At 33.2% G+C, this 27,208-nt stretch overlaps 1 protein-coding gene across 8 annotated transcripts in view; it reads left to right on the plus strand.

Annotated features, from left to right (window-relative positions):
- The first annotated feature begins 227 nt into the window (after positions 1-227).
- Positions 228-27,208, plus strand: part of LOC111515066 (serine incorporator TMS1) — a 275,478-nt gene continuing 248,497 nt past the window's right edge. For 3 of the 8 annotated variants that reach the window (XM_074176759.1, XM_074176769.1, XM_074176772.1), the window contains exons 1-3: positions 228-374; positions 440-482; positions 546-710. In XM_074176759.1, coding sequence (XP_074032860.1) covers positions 447-482; positions 546-710 — 201 coding nt within the window. In that variant the 5' untranslated portion in view covers positions 228-374; positions 440-446. Of the gene's footprint in view, positions 483-545; positions 711-27,208 lie in introns of all 8 variants that reach the window. The other 5 variants (XM_074176780.1, XM_074176786.1, XM_074176790.1 and 2 more) reach the window with 3 other exon arrangements.

Raw genomic sequence — 27,208 nt, forward strand, 5'->3', positions numbered from 1 at the left:
AAAACGGAGCCCCACGATAGCACATGGCATCCGCGTACCTTCTTTGTGGACGGACGTTATCAGCAAGTCCGTCCCCTCACCGATCTCTAAACATCGGTCGTTTCGGTGACAGATAATCAACCAAACTTCAGGAAAAATTTACCATTTTTTCAGAAATATGACATTTACGGGACACGAAATAACCAACCAAAGTAACCAAGTTGATTTACGGAACATATTCATTATCCTATACTACGCATTCATCACTGTCAGTGTCATTTGTCATCAGTGTGTTTATTTTCGTACATTTCAATATAACTTGTTTTCCACTTTTATAACATCAAAAATTTCGAATGTACAATTATTGAATATATATCCGTCTGGTAATAAATAAAGTGAGTAATACATAGGTAATTGCTGAAGCTACATTCTGAAGAAATTACACATCAACACCTTTCAGAATCGAAATGGGGGCCGTACTAGGTCTTTGTTCTGCTGCGCAGGTGAACAACTGACAATATTTTTCGGTGGACAATAGTTATTTCTAATGAATTTCTTTATTACAGCTCGCCTGCTGTTGTGGAAGCACCGCCTGCTCCCTTTGTTGCTCTGCATGCCCATCATGTAGAAATTCAACATCCTCCCGAATTATGTATGCACTTATGTTACTTGTGGGTACTATTGTAGCATGTATCACCTTGTCTCCAGGATTAAAAGATGTCTTGAAGAAGGTGAGATATCAGTTACAAAATTTATTTTTAGATTAATTTATTCTTGAAGGATGACATGATTACTATCAATCTAGTTTTCAAGAAAATCAAAGTTGTTTATATACAGGGTGTAACATAAGTACGTTAAAATATTCAAGTGACAATAACTCTTGCAAAAAATATGTAATTTGCACGAAATTCGATACCTGGGGTTTTTTTGACATGGGAAATCATAATTTCCTATTAATTTTCATGTATCATCTAGAGGGCGCTGCGTACGCTGTCATAATTTATTTCAAATTGCCCTAACTTTTTTGACAGTAAACTTTTGGTACTTGTCAATTCCCACACCTTTTCCAAGTAAAAAAAGGTACACCTCCTCAACAACGCTGGAGGTGATCGTTTTCAAAATATTTACAATTTTCTATATCCATGCATATTACTTTATGGCCAAATTTGATTTCAATAATTTTTGTCACTCTTCACTTTCGAATTAAGTTAATTAAATCGAGTAGGCTATGAAAGTTTGTTTATAAAAATTTCACAAATCGTTTTGACATGTGACATTATCTTCTTTCAAAACAATTTTAAACTGTGACGTTTTTCATCAAATATTTTATCCAATATTAGACATCCTTTTCCTATTTTTATAAATGTATTGTATCAATGCTCATCCAACACTTTGTGTCCAATATTTTACATAACCATCGTATGAAACATCCTCAAAAAAGTTGAAAGTCTAATCATTCATTTATATCTTAATATTACTTACACCCACAATTTTGTAGCATCCCTGATGATGGAAAAAATTTATTAAATTTCCGAATTTATTATATATATATATATATATATATATATATATATATATATATATATATATATATATATATATATATATATATATATATATATATATATACAGTGTCACCGATAAAGTCCGCATCAAATGGGAAACTTTTTTATTTATCGTTTTATGTGAAATTTGATTTTGGCAGTAGATTTTGCTTAAGAAATGTCAAATGGCGTCTACAAAATAGGTCACGTGATTTCCTTAACCTGTCAAAATTGACATTTAAAAAAAGAAACATCGAAAAATGACATTATTCTTCAAAATATCCAAAAATATCAAAGGATAAAAACATTTTCTTTTGTAATTTTATACCCACACACCAAGTTTCAAACCCATAATAAGTATTTTATATTTTCATTTTTCCGCACTCCTGCTTTTTCTACTTATCAAAATTTAAGCACACCTGTACTAAATCATTTATTTTAACTAAACTCGTCATCGAATTTATTTTTTTTTAAGAGCCTCTTTGATGTTAAAAACAAATTTTGAAAAATAAAAGTTGTCAAACTTGATGCAAAGTTCATCTAGTTTCAACGGGGCTTTCAAAACTATACAGTACTTGAGTTTTTTAATGAGCAAATGGCCTCACAATATGAATTAGAACAAAACGGAACATTAGGAAACATCATTTCGTGATTCTTGAAGCCCATTCAATAAAAGAAAAAAACTCATAGTATTTACATTTACCTACTCCGCTAACAACACTAATTTAAAAAAACTGGGTAGGCTGTGAAAAAATATGAAACTACATAATGTGTTTTAGAAAACGTCACTGTCACTGAATAAATTAATGCCCGTTAGTTCAATGTAATGTATGAAAATTAAAATAATATGTTATCTTTACAAGAAAAAATTGAAATTGTGCTAATTTGTGGTGAAAACACATTGCATCGACAAGTGGCTGATATTTTTAACGCAAGACATCCTGGTAGACATGTACAGCAATCCACTGTAAGTAGGATTTTAAAAAAATTTAAACTGACTGGTTCAGTTGAAAATACTTTTAAAAAACGTCATAATCCATCACGCAATAATGATGAGATTCAGTTGGCTGTCTGCCTGGATGTTATCGAACAGGGAAAATCAAGTATTACCAATATTGTAGATAGAACTGGCGTTAAAAGAGAAAGCGTAAGAGCAATTTTACATAAAAATAAATTCAAACCCTACAAACCCAAATTTATAAATACCTTAAAGGAAAGAGATTTCGATGTTCGACTAGATTTCTCTTTCTGGTACCAAGGAGAAGTAGAATTAAACAGAAAATTTCTTTACAAAATCCTATGGACCGACGAAGCTACCTTCACATCGAACGGCATAGTAAGTTCCCAGAATTGTAGGTGGTGGGCTCAGGAAAATCCTCATTTTGTGATAGAATGTCGGGACCAATATTCATTTAAAACAAATGTGTGGTGCGGTGTTTTAAATAATCAGGTAATGGGACCATTCTTTTTTAGACACAATTTAACTTCTCAGAATTATTTGCAATTTCTAAATACTGAGATCAGTGATATAGTGGACAATATGCCGGTTGAAATAAGACACAGTCTGTGGTATCAATGTGACGGGGCTCCTATTCATAGTTCAAGACAAGTCAAAGAGAAACTATTAGAAATGTTTAGGGGCAAAGTTATTGGGCGAAATATGGAGCAAATATGGCCGCCTAGGTCGCCAGATTTAACCCCACTAGATTTTTTCTTGTGGGGTTACTTAAAACAAATCGTTTATAAACAAAGACCTTTTCGTGACGTGAATCACCTAGAAACTGTTATTAGAAACTCTATTTTAAACATAAACCCTGTGAGTATCAGCAACTCAATAAAAGATGTATCAAGAAGGACAATTATCTGCATAGAACGCGATGGAAGACATACAGAAATGTAGTGTATTTAATGTCGTGAGTCTTTTTTTCGTGTTTTTTTGCTATTAGGTATAGGTACATGTTTATTTTTAGTTCCTTTTAATTAAGATCAAATTCCACTGTATTTTTTGTTGAAAAAACAATAAACACTCTAAGATATTGTTTCCTAATGTTCCGTTTTGTTCTAATTCATATTGTGAGGCCATTTGCTCATTAAAAAACTCAAGTACTGTATAGTTTGGAAAGCCCCGTTGAAACTAGATGAACTTTGCATCAAGTTTGACAACTTTTATTTTTCAAAATTTGTTTTTAACATCAAAGAGGCTCTTAAAATATTATTATATTACAAAAAAAGAAATTCGGTGACGAGTTTAGTTAAAATAAATGATTTAGTACAGGTGTGCTTAAATTTTGATGAGTAGAAAAAGCAGGAATGCGGAAAAATAGTGAAAATATAAAATACTTATTATGGGTTTGAAACTTGGTGTGTGGGTATAAAATTACAGAAGAAAATGTTTTTATCCTTTGATATTTTTGGATATTTTGAAGAATAATGTCATTTTTCGATGTTTCTTTTTTAAAATGTCAATTTTGACAGGTTAAGGAAATCACGTGACCTATTTTGTAGACGCCATTTGACATCATTTCTTAAGCAAAATCTACTGCCAAAATCAAATTTCACATAAAACGATAAATAAAAAAGTTTCCCATTTGATGCGGACTTTATCGGTGACACTGTATATATATATATATATATATATATATATATATATATATATATATATATTTGTATATATATATATATATATATATATATATATATATATATATATATATATATATTTGTGTGTATATATATATATATATATATATATATATATATATATATATATATATATATATATAATGTCAATTCGTTTTAAGCCCTGTAATTGGCGTATACAGCGCATGCTAATTTTGAATTACATGTCATATCCCATTTTTTTGAATCATGCACGTGGTTTCCTCTTCAAGGAACAGGTGGTTTTTAAATTTGATAATATAATGATATATCATTAAATCTACTATACAGGGTGTCCCTGGACTTCCTCTTTTCCTCTCGGGAATGTATAGATGGGGTCAAAATATCACCAGTACTTCATATAACTTTTTTTCCTAAAATCCTTCGTTACCAAGTAACGGGCCCTCGAAGTTACAAAATGAAAAATGTTTTTCTTTGATAACTTTTCAAGTGAATATTCAAAATCATCCAAATTTTGGTAATTGACTAAACAAATGAATTCCTTCGATGAGCTTTCATGCAGGAGTCAGTTGTTTTGCTACAAAGTCAGGAACGGACTACCCCCGATGGTCCACACCCCAAAACTTTGAAATGACAGATATTTTTCAATATTTTTCAACAAATTAAGGTTACTTGGACAATTTTATGAATAAAAGTACTCGTGTGGAAAGTCGATCGGAGCAACGAGTCTTGATAAAAATGTAGTTTCACTCGACGACATCAAACCCGCTCGTCCACCATTATTTGAAATGAATAATTATCAAAGCAGAAATAATAATGATAACGTTAATTCAACAACATTTATCCTGAGATGTCTACCATTATTCGAAAATATTAGTTTTTAAGGAAATTGGAAATGATAGGTAAAATGTTCATAACGAATTTTTATAATGCAAACACGTTTAACTAACGAAACTCAAGAGCCTCAAGAGCAAACAGAAATGAAAAATCCGCTACAGAAACTGCTCGATATGACCACCTTCTCTCTCTATACATTTTCTTAGTCTGCGAAGACACCCTCTCTGTACTTGAAATAGCATTCCAGGGTCGTTTCGTATGGCTTCACAATGTAATGTTATTCTATTCAACAATGCATCTCTTGTGTGAATAGGTGTAGCATAAACAAGGCTTTTTAGATGCCCCCACAGAAAGAAATCCAATGGATTTAAATCCGGAGACCGCGATGGCAATGAATATGGCCCACCTCTACCAATCCATCTATTGTGGAAAATATGGTTCAGATGGTCACGCACAATCAAACTAAAATGAGGAGGAGCGCCATCATGCATAAACCACATATCTCTTCGGGTTTGCAATGGAACATGTTCCAAAAGTCCATTCAAATCGTTCTGAATGAACTCCAAATAACGTTCTCCATTCAATCGGTCCTGTAGAACGAATGGTCCTATAAGATGGTTTCCTATGATACCAGCCCAAACATTCACGTTGAATTTCCGTTGGTGTTTGGTTTGCAATATCCCATGGGGATTTTCTTCGGCCCATATATGGAGATTATGAGAGTTGATAACTCCATCTCTACTGAAACCTGCTTCATCAGTGAGTAAAACTCGATTAATAAAAGTCATATCCTCTCTTTGCCTATCCATGAACCAATTGGCATATTCCAGTCGTGCTGGAAAATCTTGAGGTGTCATGGCATGTACCTTCTGGATGTGAAATGGGTGGAGCAGTTGTTCCCTAATTATTCTATGAATAGTGGACTTGGATGTATGGAACTGTTCTGATAGATTTCTGATGCTCATTGAAGGATCATCAGCGACGGCTTCCAAAATATTTTCCTCCAATACAACGGTACGTACAGTCCTAGGAGCGCCCTCACCACCTCGTTTTGGCAAAACTGTACCTACAATAATATCGAAATAAAACAACGTGCTCAAATTAATTATCAATTATTACATACCTGTGTCCCTCAAGCTGCGATCGACACGCTCGAATGTTTCTCTTGACGGTACCGTTCGATTGGGAAAATGCTCGGAATACAGACGACGAGCTTCTGCAGCATTACAAAATGCTCGTCCATAAAATACATGCATATCTGCATATTCATTGAATGTAAACTGTTCGGCCATATCAAAAAAATTCAAAATATCCTATAGAATATTGACAATACAATGATAGTCATATGACAACGCACCACTCAACAAAACAAAATCGCATTCCAGTTTCTCATTTTTTATCAAAACTTTCTAAAAGGTTTTTTTGTCAACATCTGTGAAAGAAATGGAACATAATTATTCCCTGGATATTTTTCACCTGATCATGTGCAGCCGTTTTTTGTAGTTCATTCGTTTGCTTTTTATTAGTATAGTAAATATTTTTTCCGATGTGCGTTTTTTTCAGCTAAATTTAGATTCGTGTTAAAGAATTTCTCCCATAAAATTATAATTATCAGTGAAACTCCTCAACAGTTTAGCTGTGAAGAAGAATTTGAAACATTCGAATGTTGAGTTTCATGAGATTCAGATAAATGATCAACACGAAACGTGATTATTCCACACGTATTATGTACATACAAAATATGGAATGAATTCGATATTTCATAGTAGAGTAGCTTGTTAGTTTAAAAACACCACGAATCTACAGAACTTGATATTTCTTTTGAAAAAATATCTGCTATCACAATTGTGACTTAAACTTCCATATAGGTACTGTACTTTTTGTTTACGACTTCATTTTAGCATACTTTGTATTATTCCTGTTATAAATGTTGTTGAATTAACGTTATCATTATTATTTCTGCTTTGATAATTATTCATTTCAAATAATGGTGGACGAGCGGGTTTGATGTCGTCGAGTAGAACTACATTTTTATCAAGACTCGTTGCTCCGATCGACTTTCCACACGAGTACTTTTATTCATAAAATTGTCCAAGTAACCTTATTTTGTTGAAAAATATTGAAAAATATCTGTCATTTCAAAGTTTTGGGGTGTGGACCATCGGGGGTAGTCCGTTCCTGACTTTGTAGCAAAACAACTGACTCCTGCATGAAAGCTCATCGACGGAATTCATTTGTTTAGTCAATTACCAAAATTTGGATGATTTTGAATATTCACTTGAAAAGTTATCAAAGAAAAACATTTTTCATTTTGTAACTTCGAGGGCCCGTAACTTGGTTACGAAGACTTTTAGGAAAAAAAGTTATATGAAGTACTGGTGATATTTTGACCCCATCTATACATTCCCGAGAGGAAAAGAGGAAGTCCAGGGACACCCTGTATATTGTTTGTCTGTAACATCCTAAGTGACATCTTAGTAATTTTTCATATATGTTACGTCCATATTTCTTTCAACCTGCCACATAACCTCACATACACTGTAAGTCGGCTTGAATTGTTATTTTATAAATATGACTGTTTTTTATCCTTATTGTAGCATCCCTGATGATGATAATAAAGATTATCGAAAGCTTGGAATCTGTGTTATAAGAGTACACTAAATTTTTGGCCTGCTGCATACCCAAATATTGTTTTCACTTATATATATATATATATATATATATATATATATATATATATATATATATATATATTAATCAATTAATGGATGTAGCATTACGTTGTAGGAGATCATCATGAAAAATGAGAAATAGAATTTCCTGTTTTTTACCACTTTTTCTTAAAAGTATTCTTTATTGAAACGACGATAAAAAAAACAACAATAAAAATTAATTGGAGCTCCGGGGCGACTTCATTGACTCCAGTGACGCATTTGCTTTTTCAGCTGCAGGAAAACCCGAAAGAACCTGCAGCACCGCATCATCTGAAGATCTTGATCTACCAATGTCCTCTCTCTTATAAAACAAAATGTAGAGTGTCTCCAGAGGCTTTTATTTGTGAATAATGTTAGTGCAGTTTCGTCCTATAAGGAAGGACATTTTCAAACAATTACAATGAACTGAAAATAAGTCATAATAATAGCCCTTATATATTTTTACTGTAGGTAATAATAGAGGTCCTCAACTTGATTGAGTACCTGGAATTTGTTTACCTGTGACAATGTGGATACGCCAATTTGAAAACTGGTGAGTAAACTAGATCGATTTGATCACTTAGCAGATTACATCCGCAATGCTTATGAATTTCCAAGGATTCCAAATAATTGAGTTTCCAACCCTTGCTTGCATAGTTCAAAATTTTCGTATTTTTTACATTCGGAAGTTTGTGGTTGCATTCCAAGGAATGGTTTGAAAACGTCAAATCATTTTCACCTAATCTGAAGGACCTTTCATGTTCATGTTTTGAGAAATTTTGACCATTTTGTCCTACATGAACACTATTTCACTCTGGACACTAAAGCTCATAAATTCCAGATTTCTCCATCTTGTCTGCTCTATCTTTGGCATCAATAAGTAAATTAGATAACCTGCCATGTGAGCTGAATGCCACTTCCGCATTGTTTTTTCTGGAAAAAACCCGCAATTGTCTCTATTTTTTTTACAAAAATATGTTAGAGTTACAAATTTTTTGATTTCTGGTTGTTTGATCTGGGGATATATTAATCTCTAAGTGAATTTGAGGCTTTGTTTTCTGACTAACTTCTGGATTGTCTCTGCGTTGAAACCGTTATTATGTCCTATCTGTATAATTATTATAATTTCCCTATCTAGATTTTTAGCAGATAAAGGTAATGAGAATGCTTTGCGCAACATTGGCATGTAGGCAGCTAATTTATAACTGTTGGAATGGAAGGAATTACTTGGGATTGTAACGTCTGTATAGCTCGGTTTTCTATATACGTTGAACTCGAATTTATTGATTTTATATGCCTCAATATCTCTATTATCTCTCTGTTTCAATACGATAGCTGTATCTGTTATTACCGTATCTAAACTGTTTTTGTTGATTATTGTTGGTGCATCAATGTCCAACGGCCCAAAATATGCACAACAATAATCAACAAAAACAGTTTAGATACGTAATTTACAGATAGGTACAGCTATTGCATTGAAATAGACAGATATGAGATATAGGGCCATAGAAAATTAATGAAGTAATTCAGAATCATCCATTTGCATTATCAAACCACATAGAAACAGGCATAATAAAAGCTAAACACAAAAAATAAAAAAAAGCGATCTTGTTCTCACGAAAGCTGATAAATTGAATGCCATCGTTATACTTGAAGGAGAAACATACATTCAGAAAATTGAATGTCATATATAATGAAAATCTTACTGTCATCAAGAAAGACTGAACAAGAAATAGTCAAAATAAACTAAAGAATTTCCTTTCAGATACTAAACTCATTTTCACTGAATTAGAGAAACGAAGAATCACCAACATGAACCCCTCTCGCCCCAAACTATATGGCCTAATATAAATAAACACATAAAGAAGATAACCTCGTAAGACCGGTAGCTTCGAATATAAATAGCCCAATAAGAGAATTAGTTTAACGTCTCAACAAGTTCAAAAATATCACTAATTTTGTCCCACGTCATAGCATTGAAAATTCGCTGACTTCAGCGACTATAGTCGTCCACTATAGTGGAAACCACTATAGTAAATTTTGACCTGGGTAAAAAATATATACATTTTTGGTACAGACATGTAGGCTATATTCTCGCCTCTTTCAGAGATAGTACTACTAGATAGCTGAACCAATTTATGACATTTATGAATAATCTCAATAGAAACATACAGTTCACACTCGAAACGGAGATAGAGAAACAGATTAATTTCTTAGATCTAACCATGACACATAATCAGAAAAAATTTGAGTTCAATGTGTATAGAAAATCGAGTTATAGAAACATTATAGTCACAAGTGATTCCTTCCATTCCGACAGTCACCATCCTACAGTTCAACGTTGCACAGAGCATTCTTTATCTGCTAACAATCTAGATAGGGAAATTAAAATAATTATACAGATAGCACATAATAATGGTTTCAACAGATGCACAATCCAGAAGTTAGTCAGAAGACTCAAATTTACTCACAGATTAATATACCTCCAGATCAGACAACCAGAAATTAAGAAATGTGTATCTCTAACATATTTTGGTAAAAGAACAGAGACAACTGCGACAAGTAGAAGTGGCATTCACACCATAGGTCGGGTTATCTAATTTCTTTTTTAATGCTAAAAACAAGGACAACATGAAGAAATCTGGAGTTTTATAAGCTTAAGTGTCAGGAATGTAATGGTGTATATGTGGGACAATGTGGTCGAAATTTCTCAAAACGGTATGCTGAACATGAAAGGTGCTTCAGATTAATAATAATAATAGTAATATACCTTATTGCCATCAAAAATAAATCTTGTGGACAAAGCTTGTGAAACATAAATACAAATGTAAGTATAGAAATATAAAATGTGAATATAAAAAACACCTATAATAAAGTAAAGTTAGAACATACACTATAGTTCAACGCCGAAATTTTGTATCAACATGGTTGTGGACAGATTTGTTTAAAAATATTATCAACACTCATATAATAGACATATATAATATATATATATATATATATATATATATATATATATATATATATATATATATACCGGGTGTCCCACATTTTATGTGACAGGCAATATCTGGTTTGTTGAAGGAGATACACAAAAATGTTTCATACAAGAGTTTTAGGAGTTCATGAGAGCTATATTTTGATATAATTTTTAAATATACAGGGTGTTTGGTGTAGGTGCTACAGACCAAAATTCCATTTTTTAAAATAGAACGCCCTGTATATCATTACATATTCAGATGCTACGTTAAATTCTGATATCATTTCATGTTTGGTTTTTGAAATTCGGTTACGGCGTTGTTGAGTTATTGCACTTTTCCTTAAATATAAAGTTTCAAAAAAACTTATTTACTCGTACACGAATCCAGTCTATATCTTTTATTAAATTGAACTAGACTACTACTGAATACAAACCATTATTCTCACCTCTATGATACGATATCGATATCAGTTGAATATAATATTGAAATTCTTGAGAATGTGACTAACTTGAGGGTGAATTGCTTTATATTGCACAATTTCATCAAGTAGCTTATGCTTGTTGATGCCATACAATTCAACAACATTTGATAAAATGTTGTTGAATTGTATCTACTTGTCAGTTCGATTCAGTGATTCTTTGCAAAACAGTAACTGTGTTCTTTGTGCGAAAACTCCAGAATGCCTTTCGCGTTTAGTCCAAGTGATTGCATTGATATGTTATTAATTTTTGAGGAATGTCAGAAAAACTGCCGTCAAGCACAACGTCTATACCAAGAACGTTTTCCAGACAGACCCATTCCGTCACGAATGACTTTTTCGAGAGTTGTAGAAAAATTGCGAACTGGGTCATTTCCTTCTACTATAAAGCATCGTCATCATACGAGATCTGTTAGAACTGAAGATTTAGAGATCAATGTGTTGGCTTATATTATTATTCATCCACATGTTTCTATCCGTACTCTTGCAGAAGAAGTCGGTGTGAGTAAATCTAATGTACAGAGAATTCTGAAAGAAAATAAATACCACCCATTCAAAATTCAGTTGGCACAAGGTTTGAAACCCACGGACTTTGAACGACGACTTGAATTCATTGCTTGTATTCAGGTAATATTACATGAAAGTCCTAACATATTCAGTCAAATTTTGTGGAGCGATGAATCGCGATTCCACAATAATGGAGTTGTGAATCGACATAACAGTCACTATTGGTCTCAAGAAAATCCCCACTGGGTCCGCGAAAGTAATTTTCAAACTACTTGGGGTATTAATGTATGGTGTGGATTGTTCAATGGCCGCATCATAGGACCTTACTTTTTCAATGAAAATCTCAATGGATTGCGATATTTACATTTTCTAGAAAATGATTTGATCCAGTTGATGGAAGATATTCCCATAGCAGAACGACAAGGAATTTGGTGGCAACAAGATGGTGCTCCTCCTCACAATTCACAGGTTGTTACTGAATATCTGGATAGAACGTACCCAAATAGAAGGATTGGTAATAAGGGTCCAATTCGGTGGCCGGCTCGTTCCCCAGATTTATCACCGCTTGATTTTTTCCTATGGGGTTATTTAAAAGATATTGTTTTCACTACTCCCCCTTTGAATGTGAATGATCTGAAAATGAAAATTCGACTAGCGTGCAGTGATATTACGCCTAATATTATAAGAGCGACTTGTACGAGAGAAGTGATTCGACGTTTCGAAGCCTGTATAATATCTAATGGGCATCACTTTGAACAATTTTTATGACTTATTTCTAGGTACCTACCATTCTTATGAAATGATTTATTAAGTTATATTATTTACATTGTTATTAATTAAAGATTTGTTTTCGAATACACCTCTTTCAATTTCGCATTGTTTCATATTCAAAATGATTCCTGACTGAATTCCACAACTCAAAATTGAAACCATTACTTCGAACACCCAAATTTTGACTAATTTTCATGTGATCTGATGCAGAGAGAATAATTGTATGAGATATTTTTAAAATAATAGTCGTTCTCAAGACTTTATATTTTAAGCAATAACTCAACAACGCCGTAACCGAATTTCAAAAACCAAACATGAAATGATATCAGAATTTAACGTAGCATCTGAATATGTAATGATATACAGGGCGTTCTATTTAAAAAAATGGAATTTTGGTCTGTAGCACCTACACCAAACACCCTGTATATTTAAAAATTATATCAAAATATAGCTCTCATGAACTCCTAAAACTTTTGTATGAAACATTTTTGTGTATCTCCTTCAACAAACCAGATATTGCCTGTCACATAAAATATGGGACACCCGGTATATATATATATATATATATATATATATATATATATATATATTACAATGTAGGTTTTCACGGATGGTAGAATATGATGTGTTGTTTTTCCGTTGTGTACTATTCGATAGTCGACGTTTCGCCATCATCTCAGATGGCATTATCAAGACGAGTTACTGCTTCGCTTCGAGAGGTGTAACTGATGTCAGGTTCTTCTTGTGGTGTTTTTATATGGTTTCGCTTGCGTAAGTTGTATGGATTTGTTACCTGTTTTTCTACCTGAGGGTTGTTGATGGCTTTTGGTAGTTCTCCTACCTGTTTTTCTACCTGAGGGTTGTTAATGGCTTCTGGCGGTTCTCCTACCTGCGATGGTTCATTATCAATTTGTGGTTGTCTTTGGTGGTTGTTTTAATTATTGTTTTCCAAATCCTTGGGATGTTTAGTGAGTCATCCCTTTTGTTGATGAGGCCTTGCTTTTCGATTTCGATAGCTTCCCTGATTTGTCGTATTCTTGGGTTTTGCACCTGTGCTATCTGTTTTGTGGACTCAAAATTAATCTTGTGACCTGTTTGTAGATGGTGTTGAAAGAGGGCAGAGGAGGTTTGTTTAGTTCTTATCGAGTTTTTGTGCTCCTGGGTTCTGGCAGATATACGTCTGTTGGTCTGACCGATATATTGTTGTCCACAGTCCTCGCATGTGATGCTATATACTCCTTGGTTTTCTAGGGAAATTCTCTCTTTCGGTCTGGGCAGCCAACTGGATATCGTTTTGTGTGGTTTGTAGGTTGTCCGAATGTTTTTACGTCTTAGTATTCTCCCGATTTTGTCGGTCACACCTTTGATATAAGGTAGTGTCACAGATTGTCTGTCGTGTGGAGAGTCTTCTGTCGATCTAGTGGATGTTTTGTTGGTTCTTCTTTGTCTGTCGATGGCCTTTTGATAATGCCATCTGAGATGATGGCGAAACGTCGACTATCGAATAGTACACAACGGATGAACACCCGGAAAAACAACACATCATATATATATATATATATATATATAATATATATATATATATATAATATATATACATATACACACATCGGAAAAGTCTAGGGATATTTTTAAAAATGGCAATTTTTTTTTAGATCGCTTTAGGAAAAAAAAAAGTTGACGGGTGATTATTAAACGAATGTAACTTACAACAAAATTTATTAAATGGTCAAAAATACTGAGTGCGCATATAAGCAAAACTAAAAAAAAATATGGCTCTTCTTTGGCACCCCGAAAAAAAATCATAATACAAAAAAAATTGGAATCAGTACAAAGTATGGCCTCCACGCTGGTTTATTACGGCCCCACATCTATCGTGCATCGACAAAATGAGATTGTCAATGTCTTGTTGCGGTACATTTGCCCATTCAGCGATTAAAAGCTCTCTCAATTGAAACGTTGTGTGAATGTTCCCCATACGCGGAGTAATTCTTCGTTGAAGCATGTCCCACACATGCTCGATGGGATTCAGGTCCGGTGATTGTGCTGGCCATGGCAATACATCAACTCCTTCGTTGGTGAGCCAGTCAGTCACTAGACGCGCGACATGTGGACGAGCATTATCGTGCATTAGGTGGAAGTTTTCACCAACAGCACCAGCAAACGGACGGACGATAGGTAGAAGAATGGTGTCGAGGTACTGTCCAGCTGTGAGGGAGCGATTTGGAAAAACGAGATCGGTTCTGCCGCCGATCATGATTCCGCCCCATAGCATTACTGTACCACCTCTGTATGTGTGGACTTCTTGGACGTGTCTTAAACGTTCATTATTTCCAGGTCGTCTCCACAGTCTTACTCGACGAGAATCTGGATGAAATCCAAATCTGGATTCGTCTGTAAACAAAACTATGGCCCAATCATTTGCATCCCAGTTTTGATGTTCTTGACACCACTCTAATCTTCTACCGCGATTGCCTCTCGACAAAGGTGGACGTCTAAGTGGCCTTCTGTTGTGGAGATCTGCTTCATGCAGTCGATTTCTGACAGTATCACGACCAATGGTTCCCTGGTGCGTCTGCTGCAACACGTTAACCAACTCAGGTGCTGTGATTGTCGGTTGTCTTCTTGCGGTTAAGACCAAAAATCGGTCTTGAACTGCAGTTGTAGCGCGTCCTCGCCCTGGATGTTGTTCGGCTGGACTGCCAGTTTCACGGAAACGCCGCCACAATCGACTGATAACACTTTGGGAGACCCCCAAACGAAGAGCTACATCATTTTGTCGCATGCCACCTTGAAGAAGCCCTACAGCTCTATTCATCTCAGCCAATGGTAAGTGATGGCGTTCCATGTTAAAGCACAATATTTCCAGTTTAATTGCTGAGCAAGAACTGCATAGAATGTACAAACTCGACACTTTCAGATTATTCATTTTAGCCAAAAACCTACAGTTTGTAAAAAACTTGATAAAAGATTAGTTACCGTTTTTGCAGGCTTTGTTCAACCCATAGAAATCTACAGGGTGGTCGAGTGTACCAATTTAATCGAAATTAAACGACCTCATGCATTTATTTTTATGATATTTAGTATGGTATAAAAATATCCCTAGACTTTTCCGATGTGTGTATATACAAATAGATACATACATTTTTGATTTATATATTCGTTTGGTTTCGTAGGTTCAGCAGTCAAATAATGTGAAAACTTTATATGTTATATATATATATATATATATATATATATATATATATATATATATATATATATATATACCGGGTGTCCCATATTTTATGTGACAGGCAATATCTGGTTTGTTGAAGGAGATACACAAAAATGTTTCATACAAAAGTTTTAGGAGTTCATGAGAGCTATATTTTGATATAATTTTTAAATATACAGGGTGTTTGGTGTAGGTGCTACAGACCAAAATTCCATTTTTTTAAATAGAACGCCCTGTATATCATTACATATTCAGATGCTACGTTAAATTCTGATATCATTTCATGTTTGGTTTTTGAAATTCGGTTACGGCGTTGTTGAGTTATTGCTTAAAATGTAAAGTCTTGAGAACGACTATTATTTTTTAAAATATCTCATACAATTATTCTCTCTGCATCAGATCACATGAAAATTAGTCAAAATTTTGGGTGTTCGAAGTAATGGTTTCAATTTTGAGTTGTGGAATTCAGTCAGGAATCATTTTGAATATGAAACAATTGCGAAATTGAAAGAGGTGTATTCGAAAACAAATCTTTAATTAATAACAATGTAAATAATATAACTTAATAAATCATTTCATAAGAATGGTAGGTACCTAGAAATAAGTCATAAAAATTGTTCAAAGTGATGCCCATTAGATATTATACAGGCTTCGAAACGTCGAATCACTTCTCTCGTACAAGTCGCTCTTATAATATTAGGCGTAATATCACTGCACGCTAGTCGAATTTTCATTTTCAGATCATTCACATTCAAAGGGGGAGTAGTGAAAACAATATCTTTTAAATAACCCCATAGGAAAAAATCAAGCGGTGATAAATCTGGGGAACGAGCCGGCCACCGAATTGGACCCTTATTACCAATCCTTCTATTTGGGTACGTTCTATCCAGATATTCAGTAACAACCTGTGAATTGTGAGGAGGAGCACCATCTTGTTGCCACCAAATTCCTTGTCGTTCTGCTATGGGAATATCTTCCATCAACTGGATCAAATCATTTTCTAGAAAATGTAAATATCGCAATCCATTGAGATTTTCATTGAAAAAGTAAGGTCCTATGATGCGGCCATTGAACAATCCACACCATACATTAATACCCCAAGTAGTTTGAAAATTACTTTCGCGGACCCAGTGGGGATTTTCTTGAGACCAATAGTGACTGTTATGTCGATTCACAACTCCATTATTGTGGAATCGCGATTCATCGCTCCACAAAATTTGACTGAATATGTTAGGACTTTCATGTAATATTACCTGAATACAAGCAATGAATTCAAGTCGTCGTTCAAAGTCCGTGGGTTTCAAACCTTGTGCCAACTGAATTTTGAATGGGTGGTATTTATTTTCTTTCAGAATTCTCTGTACATTAGATTTACTCACACCGACTTCTTCTGCAAGAGTACGGATAGAAACATGTGGATGAATAATAATATAAGCCAACACATTGATCTCTAAATCTTCAGTTCTAACAGATCTCGTATGATGACGATGCTTTATAGTAGAAGGAAATGACCCAGTTCGCAATTTTTCTACAACTCTCGAAAAAGTCATTCGTGACGGAATGGGTCTGTCTGGAAAACGTTCTTGGTATAGACGTTGTGCTTGACGGCAGTTTTTCTGACATTCCCCAAAAATTAATAACATATCAATGCAATCACTTGGACTAAACGCGAAAGGCATACTGGAGTTTTCGCACAAAGAACACAGTTACTGTTTTGCAAAGAATCACTGAATCGAACTGACAAGTAGATACAATTCAACAACATTTTATCAAATGTTGTTGAATTGTATGGCATCAACAAGCATAAGCTACTTGATGAAATTGTGCAATATAAAGCAATTCACCCTCAAGTTAGTCACATTCTCAAGAATTTCAATATTATATTCAACTGATATCGATATCGTATCGTAGAGGTGAGAATAATGGTTTTTATTCAGTAGTAGTCTAGTTCAATTTAATAAAAGATATAGACTGGATTCGTGTACGAGTAAATAAGTTTTTTTGAAACTTTATATTTAAGGAAAAGTGCAATAACTCAACAACGCCGTAACCGAATTTCAAAAACCAAACATGAAATGATATCAGAATTTAACGTAGCATCTGAATATGTAATGATATACAGGGCGTTCTATTTTAAAAAATGGAATTTTGGTCTGTAGCACCTACACCAAACACCCTGTATATTTAAAAATTATATCAAAATATAGCTCTCATGAACTCCTAAAACTTTTGTATGAAACATTTTTGTGTATCTCCTTCAACAAACCAGATATTGCCTGTCACATAAAATGTGGGACACTCGGTATATATATATATATATATATATATATATATATATATATATTATATATGTCTATTATATGAGTGTTGATAATATTTAAACAAATCTGTCCACAACCATGTTGATACAAAATTTCGGCGTTGAACTATAGTGTATGTTCTAACTTTACTTTATATGTTATATATATATATATATATATATATATATATATATATATATATATATATATATATATATATATATATATATATATAATATAATATATATATATATAATATAATATATATATATATATAATATATATATATATATTATATATATATATATATATATATATATATATATATATATATATAGAAAAAAGTAGTCTTTTTGCTGACTAGTCAGAAAATAAGTGAAACAATATTTGGGTATGTAGCAGGCCAAAATTTAGTGTACTCTTATAACACAGATTCCAAGCTTTCGATAATAATCTTTATTATCATCATCAGGGATGCTACAATAAGGGTAAAAGACAGTCATATTTATAAAATACTAATTCAAAACAACTTACAGTGCATGCGAGGTTATATGGCAGGTTGAAAGAAATATGGACGTAACATAGGTATATGAAAAATTACTATGGTGACACTCAGGACGTTACAGACAAACAATATATAGTAGATTTAATGATATATCATTGTATTATCAAAATCCTCTTCAAGGAACAGGTGGTTTTTTTAATTTCGTTTAATTTCGTTCGTTTATTCAACTTCGTTTCTGTACATGGGATCTCGTAAACGATAAGAGATAGAGTGTCGGTTAAATTGTGCAAAGTTGCGTATTTTAGAGACCTATTCAATGATTTAAAGAAATCGAATATAACTCTTTTGGTTCTGGAGATATACAGGAAAAACCAAAAATCCCAAATTATTTTTATGACTATATCTTCTTTATTCGCAGACATATTGAAAATCAGTCCACATTTTGCTATTGGCACTTAATTGTGGGCTCTCAGAATATATCCATGAATCTTTTATACAGGGTGTCATCTGACTTGAGCCACCCCCATCTTTGAATTTTTAAATACGGGCCTGTATTTTTTGTTGTAGTTTTTGGATCGTAGACGTATATTTCATACTGAGAAATTGAATTCAATTTTATATTACGGGATGTTTCGGTAATATTCGATTATAACTGTGAATTATTCCCTTTTAAATTACGGCCCTGGAAATTAGTTGATTGTGGTGAATAAAAACATAATAGCAACTTTTACGTCTCCCTATGTATCGTAGAGTTTTTCGAGAGTTTGTTTTTTTTCATTTTTAGGTACCTATTCTCTATTGTCTGAGCGTTTTCTACAATGAACTTCCAATAAGAAAACCTTTTATGATTATTTGAAACATATCTACATCAAACATATATTATGTGTTTTAATAAGCAGAAAAAGAAATGATAGCAAAAATAACACCCGAAACGAACACTATAATTGTAATGAAAATTGAAATGAAGTAATTTATATAGGTACCCAAAAAAATTATGGGAGCAATGAATGTTCGAATTGGAGTCCTTCAATTCGAGACACTTTTAAACTTGATTTTTCATATGATTTATTGCCCTCAATACACTCATTTGCTGCATTGTTTGTCTCATAATGGAAGGACTCCAATTCGAACATTTATTGCATAATTATTTTTTTTACTGTTCGTTTCGGATATTATTGCTACCATTTTTTTTTCTGCTCATCAAAACATATATAATATATTTTTGTTGTAGATATGTTTCAGATAATCATAAAAGGTTTTCTTATTCGAAGTTCATATATATATATATATATATATATATATATATATATATATATATATATATATATATATATATATATATATATATACAGTGTGTCTCACTTCTCATGGAAACACCCCCGTATCTTTCGTAATATTCGAGGTAGAACAATGAAACTCTCAGGACTGACGGAAATGCTCAAAATGCACCTACCCTACCACCTGAATGGGTTGGCCAAAGTGATATACACTGTCCGCCACTCGCGATGGAACACCCCATTTTTACGGTTAAACATGTTAGGGGGCAGAATAGGCTCAAAATTCCTTCAGATTCATGATCAGGACTACCAACTTACACTTTTTTCCTGAAAAAATTTCAGTCCTGAAAAATCCGAATTTGTCTCACTTCTTATGGGAACATCCCCGTATCTTCCGTAATATTCGATGTGGAACGATGAAACTCTCAGGACTGATAGTAATGCTCAAAATGCACCTACTACCTGAATATATATATATATATATATATATATATATATATATATATATATATATATATATATATATATATATATATATGTATAGCTACGTATAAATTCGAGGACAGTATAAAGTATATACTGTATATCCTATATACTATATACTGTCCTCGAACGAACACTTTCATGAACAAAAATGTACCATTATACTGTCCTAGAACTATAATTGAAATCTTAGTATAAACTGTTTTATACTGTCCTCAAACATAGATTTAGATATATAAGTATAATCTATTATACTGTCCCCGAATACATTTATACTAGCATGGTGATGAGGCTCCATAATTGGAAAGGAAATATAATTTCGAAACTATTGATGGAGAGCAGTAAATTTTGATTTCAGCGAACTGAATGCCGTACATTCCAAAATAAATTATACAAAAATTTTATAGTTTTTATTCGTGTTAAAAAGTACTCGCTTAGGTACTATAATATATTTCAAAACAAAATTTTAACATCTATGAATTTTTCAATAGCAACAAGATGCCAGCATATTATTATTCAAGTAATAAAAATCATTGGCGCCATTGACAAAGACGTTACTCCAACAGTGGAGAATTTGAGAGTGATTTTCCATCAATTCAATAAAATTTTCTGGATTTCTGAGTGTCCAATGCAATTCAGTAGAATTTTTTCTGATTCTTGAATGATCGAATAAAAAACGTGGTTAGAAGTGCCTTCTTTGACTTTGGTGGTTGAATATTGGTATGGGTGATGTTTTGAGTATGAAAAAACAACTGCTAAGAGTTTTTCGGATTGCTGGAAAAAATGCATCTTGTGGCGTATTCTTACTGCAGATTCATATTGTACGTTTGTTCAAATCAGCCCAGTGGAATTTTTTTCAGATTTTTTAATAATTGAGTGAAAAAACTTGTTTTTAAAACACCCAATAGTTAATTTCACAAAATCGATTTCCTCTGAGATGGAAAAAATAATCAAACATGGTTTTTTTATCCTAGCCTGATATTCAATGCTATTTTTGAAACATAATATATTGTCGAGTATGAGAAGAGTTGCTTAAAATATAGTATCATGTACTAGTGTGGCGAGCAAAGATTACACCAACTAACTTATATATGTTGATGTACTCTTTTTGGTGGCGAGGCTCTGATTGTAATTCATGCCGATCCCGCTGTGCGTCGCCTGGAATGTTTTTTGGGCGAGTACAATGGGGTAACTTAGAATTAGCTTGTACTAAGGATAGTTGTTACTTATGTATTTTTCATGGAACAGTCTCAAACCGATCCCGTTTCGCATTGACACCTGTGTCAAAGATCATTGAATGCGTGACGGCGTGTAACTGTCGACCTCACACTTACGAACTTCACCACTGAATCTGTGATGGCTTTTGCCATCACAGGTGTTCGTATAGGCTACTATATATATGAGCACGATTCGAAGTATAAGTAAAAACGTGGAAAACAAAAATTATATGGCGCTCCGTAGCGTCTTGTTCATATTCAGTGGCGCAATTGCTTTTTCGGCTGCAGGAAAAACCGGAAAAATCTGCAGCACCATATAATTTAAATAATAGTCTTTATTGAGTGAAATAGAATATAACAACCAAGAAGCGAAGTTCAAAACTGCAGTGTAGAACACTATAGGTTTGATCTACCACTTAACCTTCACAGCCAGCTACGAGAACTGGCAACAAAATTATAACAAATACAAAAAAATGGGCAACACCAACGATGTCAAACTAACTAAACGTGAAAAGTTTGTTTGGCTCTAGAATAACGCAAACAATTGACAGTTTTCCTACGGAACTTGCGAAGACTCCGCCAGTGACGGTTACTTAAAAAGGGGTGGAGACAAAAAATTGAATTTTTAAAATACTATAATGTTTTTACATTATATCAACAGATACAGAATTACTTTTGGTAATTCACTTCGAACATGTTTCCTATGTTAGCACACAGAGAGGATGATAGAAAATTATATTTTCCGGCATTCCACCAACGACGAAAACGAACCTCGACGAGGTTACGTGCCGCAACTGTTTAAACACGAACTAATTCGGCCCTTTCGTTTACTTACGAAACAAACCGAATGTCTCAGCTAATCAGTTGCGTCATTTGCGTAGGAAAAATTGGCATTATTTTGGGGACACTTTCTTTTGTTTACTTCTCCCTCTACCTATATCCTATATGAGCTCATTGGGCAACACTTAACTGTTGCAGGATTAAGGGTGTGATTATGAACCCTCGATCCGATGCGAGTTTGACGTGACTCAACATGCCTTTCGATTCAAGCCATCAAAAAAACACAGCATTTTTCTCCTACGGCTCGAGTGTTCATAATTCCACCACAGATAACCATCCGACCAGCGTCCATGGTTTCAGATGTTACATTCAGCCTTACGTTAAAGCATTTTCTGGCGCTCATGTATTCAAAACTTTTTAGTCTGTGACTCAAATACATTCATTCCGGTGTTGAAACGATGACGTCACATCAACTATGATTTGAAACGTATTCATGATTCAAAACTATCGTGAGGTTGGTTTTGAAACGAAATTTGACGTTACGTTACGTCAGTTGTGAGTTTCTGTATTATTTTGATCGTTAAAGTTTATACCTAAAGTGCGGAAAACTTTTTATAAAATACGTTGTAATGATATACAAAATAAAGCTGAAAAATTATTGTATGCACAAATATGATTCTAATTGAGGTTAGAGAAAATTGAAAAGTTTGTTTTTATCTCAAAGTAATAATAAGACAGAGTTGCCATGCTTATACCAATACAATAGGTACATGTATTTTGAAAATGGGTATCGTTACTATCTGTATAACTTATGGGCTAGGTGGGGTGGCGGGTAATGAGGGGTTATGGAGAGTTTGTTTACATTTGAAGTTAGTTGGACCATAAAACAGTGGCTGTTGGTTCAGTTGATGATCGGAGGGATATTATATATTTATAAAATAAATCATTTCAGGTGAAAATGTATTCTGTTTAATAGTTCCTACAGGAAATCTGATTTATTATTACTGATAATGGAAATGAGGCCAGTTTCTCTATCACCTACTAGATTTTTATTTATGAATGGTTTTATAATAAAGCGCTTGGTTTACTGGGTTAAAATTAAATTATTTCAAATGAACTAATTCATAACAATGATAAATGTTTATTAAATTATAAAACAACAATAAAAATTAATTGGCGATAAATGATAGATGTTAATTTTAAAAGTAATGAACTTTGCTTCATATAATTAGATGAAGAAATTTGTGATTCATTCTCAGATTTTATGAACAAACGGTACGGTTTGTGAGGTCTGATAATAAAGAATTTTCGATTAGAAATCATGAATATTTATAATTATTACGATTGAGGTTTGATATTATGTATTTAAAATTGGTATCTAGGGTCTTTTGTGACCGACATCATGTTTTTTTTTAATAATTCATGCTGACGAATTCTATAATTACGAAAAATCATAAATTTAATGAATAAAACTGTATTCAAAAATGAAAAATATGTTTTCATATGTGTGCCATAGGTCATATCATTGTGATCAACAGATTAAAAACTTTCTTTGTTTCAGTTTGCATACTAAATAGTTATTCTTGTGCAACCGATGTTAAATCTGTTATTGCTCACCTAACAACTAACTTACGTCACACAAAGAATATGATTTCCGTTTTGGTTTTTCTTTCTTTCCACGAGGCTCTCGCGTTGCGTACAGACAATATTTCAATACGAATGACGATTATCATTTTTCAACCTTTTTTTGGTTGGGACATGTCAATATAAATAATATAAACCTAGTTTCAAAACATTATTTATAAGAATGAGTTCAAAAAATTGATCATTAAAAACATAAAAATATCCTTTTTATAATGTCGGTCCACAAAGACCCCTAGATACCAAGTTTGCATGAAATCATTTCTAATCTAAAATTATTCATATTGGATCTCACAAACCGTACCGCTTGTTTATCAAATCTGAGAATAAATCACAAATTTTTTCATCTGATTTTATGAAGCAAAGTCATTACTTTTGAAATTAACATATTATATACTATCCCTCCAATTATTAACTGAACCAACCGCCGCTGTTTTATGGTCCAACTTACTTCTCGTAAACAAAGTTATGCTGCCTTCAATGTAAGGATGCAAAAGGCATCTCTATTGTCTTTTGTTACTCCGAGGTTTTTTTATTGAATTTGACATCTGACACAAATTGAATCATTCCATTCTGGCGAATCTTATAATTGATGACGTCACTACGAATCGTTTTTAAATACACGCTCGAATACGAATTAACACCAGAAAACACCTCTAGCTGAGTACAAGTATTTTTAACACGATTTTCTGAGGATATTTTTAGTAACAATTCAGTTGAAGCTCTTTTTGCAGCCTCTTCAATATCGTCGTGAACACAATTCCTCACTATTCTTCATTATATCCGACATTAAATACCAGCAAGAACTTAATGTCAAAAATGTGTTTTTATAGAAATATTAAAATTTATCTGTTTTAGTATGAAAACGACAGTTATACAAAAAACTTTTTATTATTGCTATTCCGGAGCAGAATTTCGGAAAGTGTGGGGAGAAAATTAAAAACAGAAAGTGTGGTGAAAAAATAAAAATAACGGAAATGTATGATATTTGTGTTAAAAGTAAGTTTTATTTTTTCATGAATTGCTCAACTCGCTACACTCGTTTCACAAACGTTTTCACTCACAAAATAAAACCTTACTTTTAACACTCATATCATGAATAGCTATATAGTTCAATGGGAATTTACAATTTTTTTATAGTTCAACCAACATTATTTTTTATATCATCATAATAAATATCCTTATATATGGTATACACTATCGATTAATGAGAAAATATTGGGATAGGTAAAATAGAAATAATGAAAAAGTGCTTTAATAAAATCTTTAATAAAATCACCAGTATTTTTCTTCTTCTTATTCGTGTTATTGATGAACGCTCTCAACATTTCTGGTGTTCTCTATGAAAAAACTATTGTGTTCCAAGTATTTCTTGACAAAGGCTGTGGATGGTAATGTATTGGTCCTCAGTTCCTTTCCAAAATTCGAAAAGATTCTTTTTTTTCTGGACTTGTCCATCTGGTTCTTTTTACTGTAAATTAAATTGGAAATAGAAAAATTACCAAATAAATATTATACCGGGTGACCGCTAAAATAGGGTAATCGCAGTTTGAAGTTGTTGACAATGTTTCGTGGTGTATTTCATCAGTTCGGATTTCCATTGTGTAACATAACATAAATTGATTAATTAAAGGATTTCAAACCAAGTTACGTCATGACGTTTCGATTGTTAGTATCCACAATCGTCTTCGGGTGATAACTGGACATCTGACTATTTATAGGTCATTCCCCTCTTCTCTCTTTCTGCTACATTTGGTTTTAACGGGAGATGACCGTTTGGCGGGAGTTGGTCGTTTTTTTGCTTTATTAGAGGTTTCCATATGTTATGTATCTCTACGCTAGCTTGACTAAATGCGTTGTTAGACAATGGAAGTCCGAACTGATGAAAAGGGTAATCGCTGCCACTCCAATACCTCAAATGATAGTTGGGTGAAATATTGCTGCAATTCTCAATATAAATGCCATCTTTTGACATACCATACAGAAATTCTGGGATCATTTTTTAAAGTATTGGAGTCAAATTTTGTTAAACTGCTCATGAAAACCCACAACTTCAATATTCAATATTCACGTAGCAATAAATATATACAATAAGTCAAAAGTTAAAACTAACGAGGAGAGATACATACAAAGTTTTTCACTTTTGGTTTCTGTTAGAGTTTTGATATAGGGGATGTTTTCTTCCCTTTACGGGGTTTGTTTACGAGATGGAGTTGTTACTAGTTAACAATCTTTCTCTCAGATGAAGGTTTCATATATGTAGCGGAGCCGTGTTTGAATTGATCGAGTCCGAGATACTTTACTGTCTGGGTAGAATTCCTGTACTGACGAGAGGTAATACCTCGAAACCGCGGTCTGCAGATGATTTATTCGAATTATTTCAGCATGGTCCCGCTACTGATGAACGAGAATATCTGCGAGACTTGCCTCTGTGAGTAATCTTGCATAAATGTCTGCCGGATATAATTCAATATCCAGCGTGGTATTAGCCGGGAAAGTAGTTGTTTTTCGACAGATGTTTACCAGACCCCACTGTATAGGACGTTGGGAGAGATTAATATTTCGAAATATTTTTTTCCTTATACATACAATAAGTTTTTGAGAATGCCGAATTCAAATTCACTACTCTTATTATGATAGTTTTGATACTTATCAGGGTGTCTCGTTTTCGTCAACCGCAAGCTGTAACTCCGCCATTTTTTTTTCAATTTCAAAAAATAAAACAAAATCAGTTGTTGAAAAACATAGAACTCGTGCAAAAAAATCTATTATTAATAAAATTAAATGTTATATTTTATTACTTTATTGCAGGATTGTTTCTGGATCACAATCTTGATTTGTTTATTGAAATCTGATTGATAACTTAATAGTAAATTAATAGCTTGCGACGTTAATAAGTAATGCTTAAATAATTGAACTGTGCTAGCATGAATTCTATTTTTTTTCAACATCCTCGAAGTAGTAAGATTTACAACTATAATATACCTTTTTTTAAATTTTTCTGCTTTGATGTACTCAAACTTTTGCTTTCTGTTTCTTTATTTGGTTCGAAATATAACCCCGCACTTGTCCAATGGATCGATTTAATGATTCCCTTTCAATAAAAATGTTGCATTCGCCGACAGAAGGCATTTCGCAAGTGTCCTATGTAAAGATGGAATTCCTCGTCTACCTTTTTTTTCTCTTCTTTAGTCCAGGATAGTTTGCGGCTTTTCTTCCAGTAATGGAAACTGAAAAGTGTTCATAGTAACAGAAATATCATTCATCCAAAAGGTTCTAATCATTTGATTTTCAAATATCTGTAACATTACCACTGAAATTTTCTGAAAAGTTTCTTGAGTTAGAGAGTGGCACAAGAGGCATCACTAATCACACAATA

This window comes from Leptinotarsa decemlineata, unplaced genomic scaffold (assembly GCF_025532065.1).
Source record: "Leptinotarsa decemlineata unplaced genomic scaffold, Ldec_3_MD MMD2_P_RNA_scaffold_14, whole genome shotgun sequence".
Taxonomy (NCBI): domain Eukaryota; kingdom Metazoa; phylum Arthropoda; class Insecta; order Coleoptera; family Chrysomelidae; genus Leptinotarsa; species Leptinotarsa decemlineata.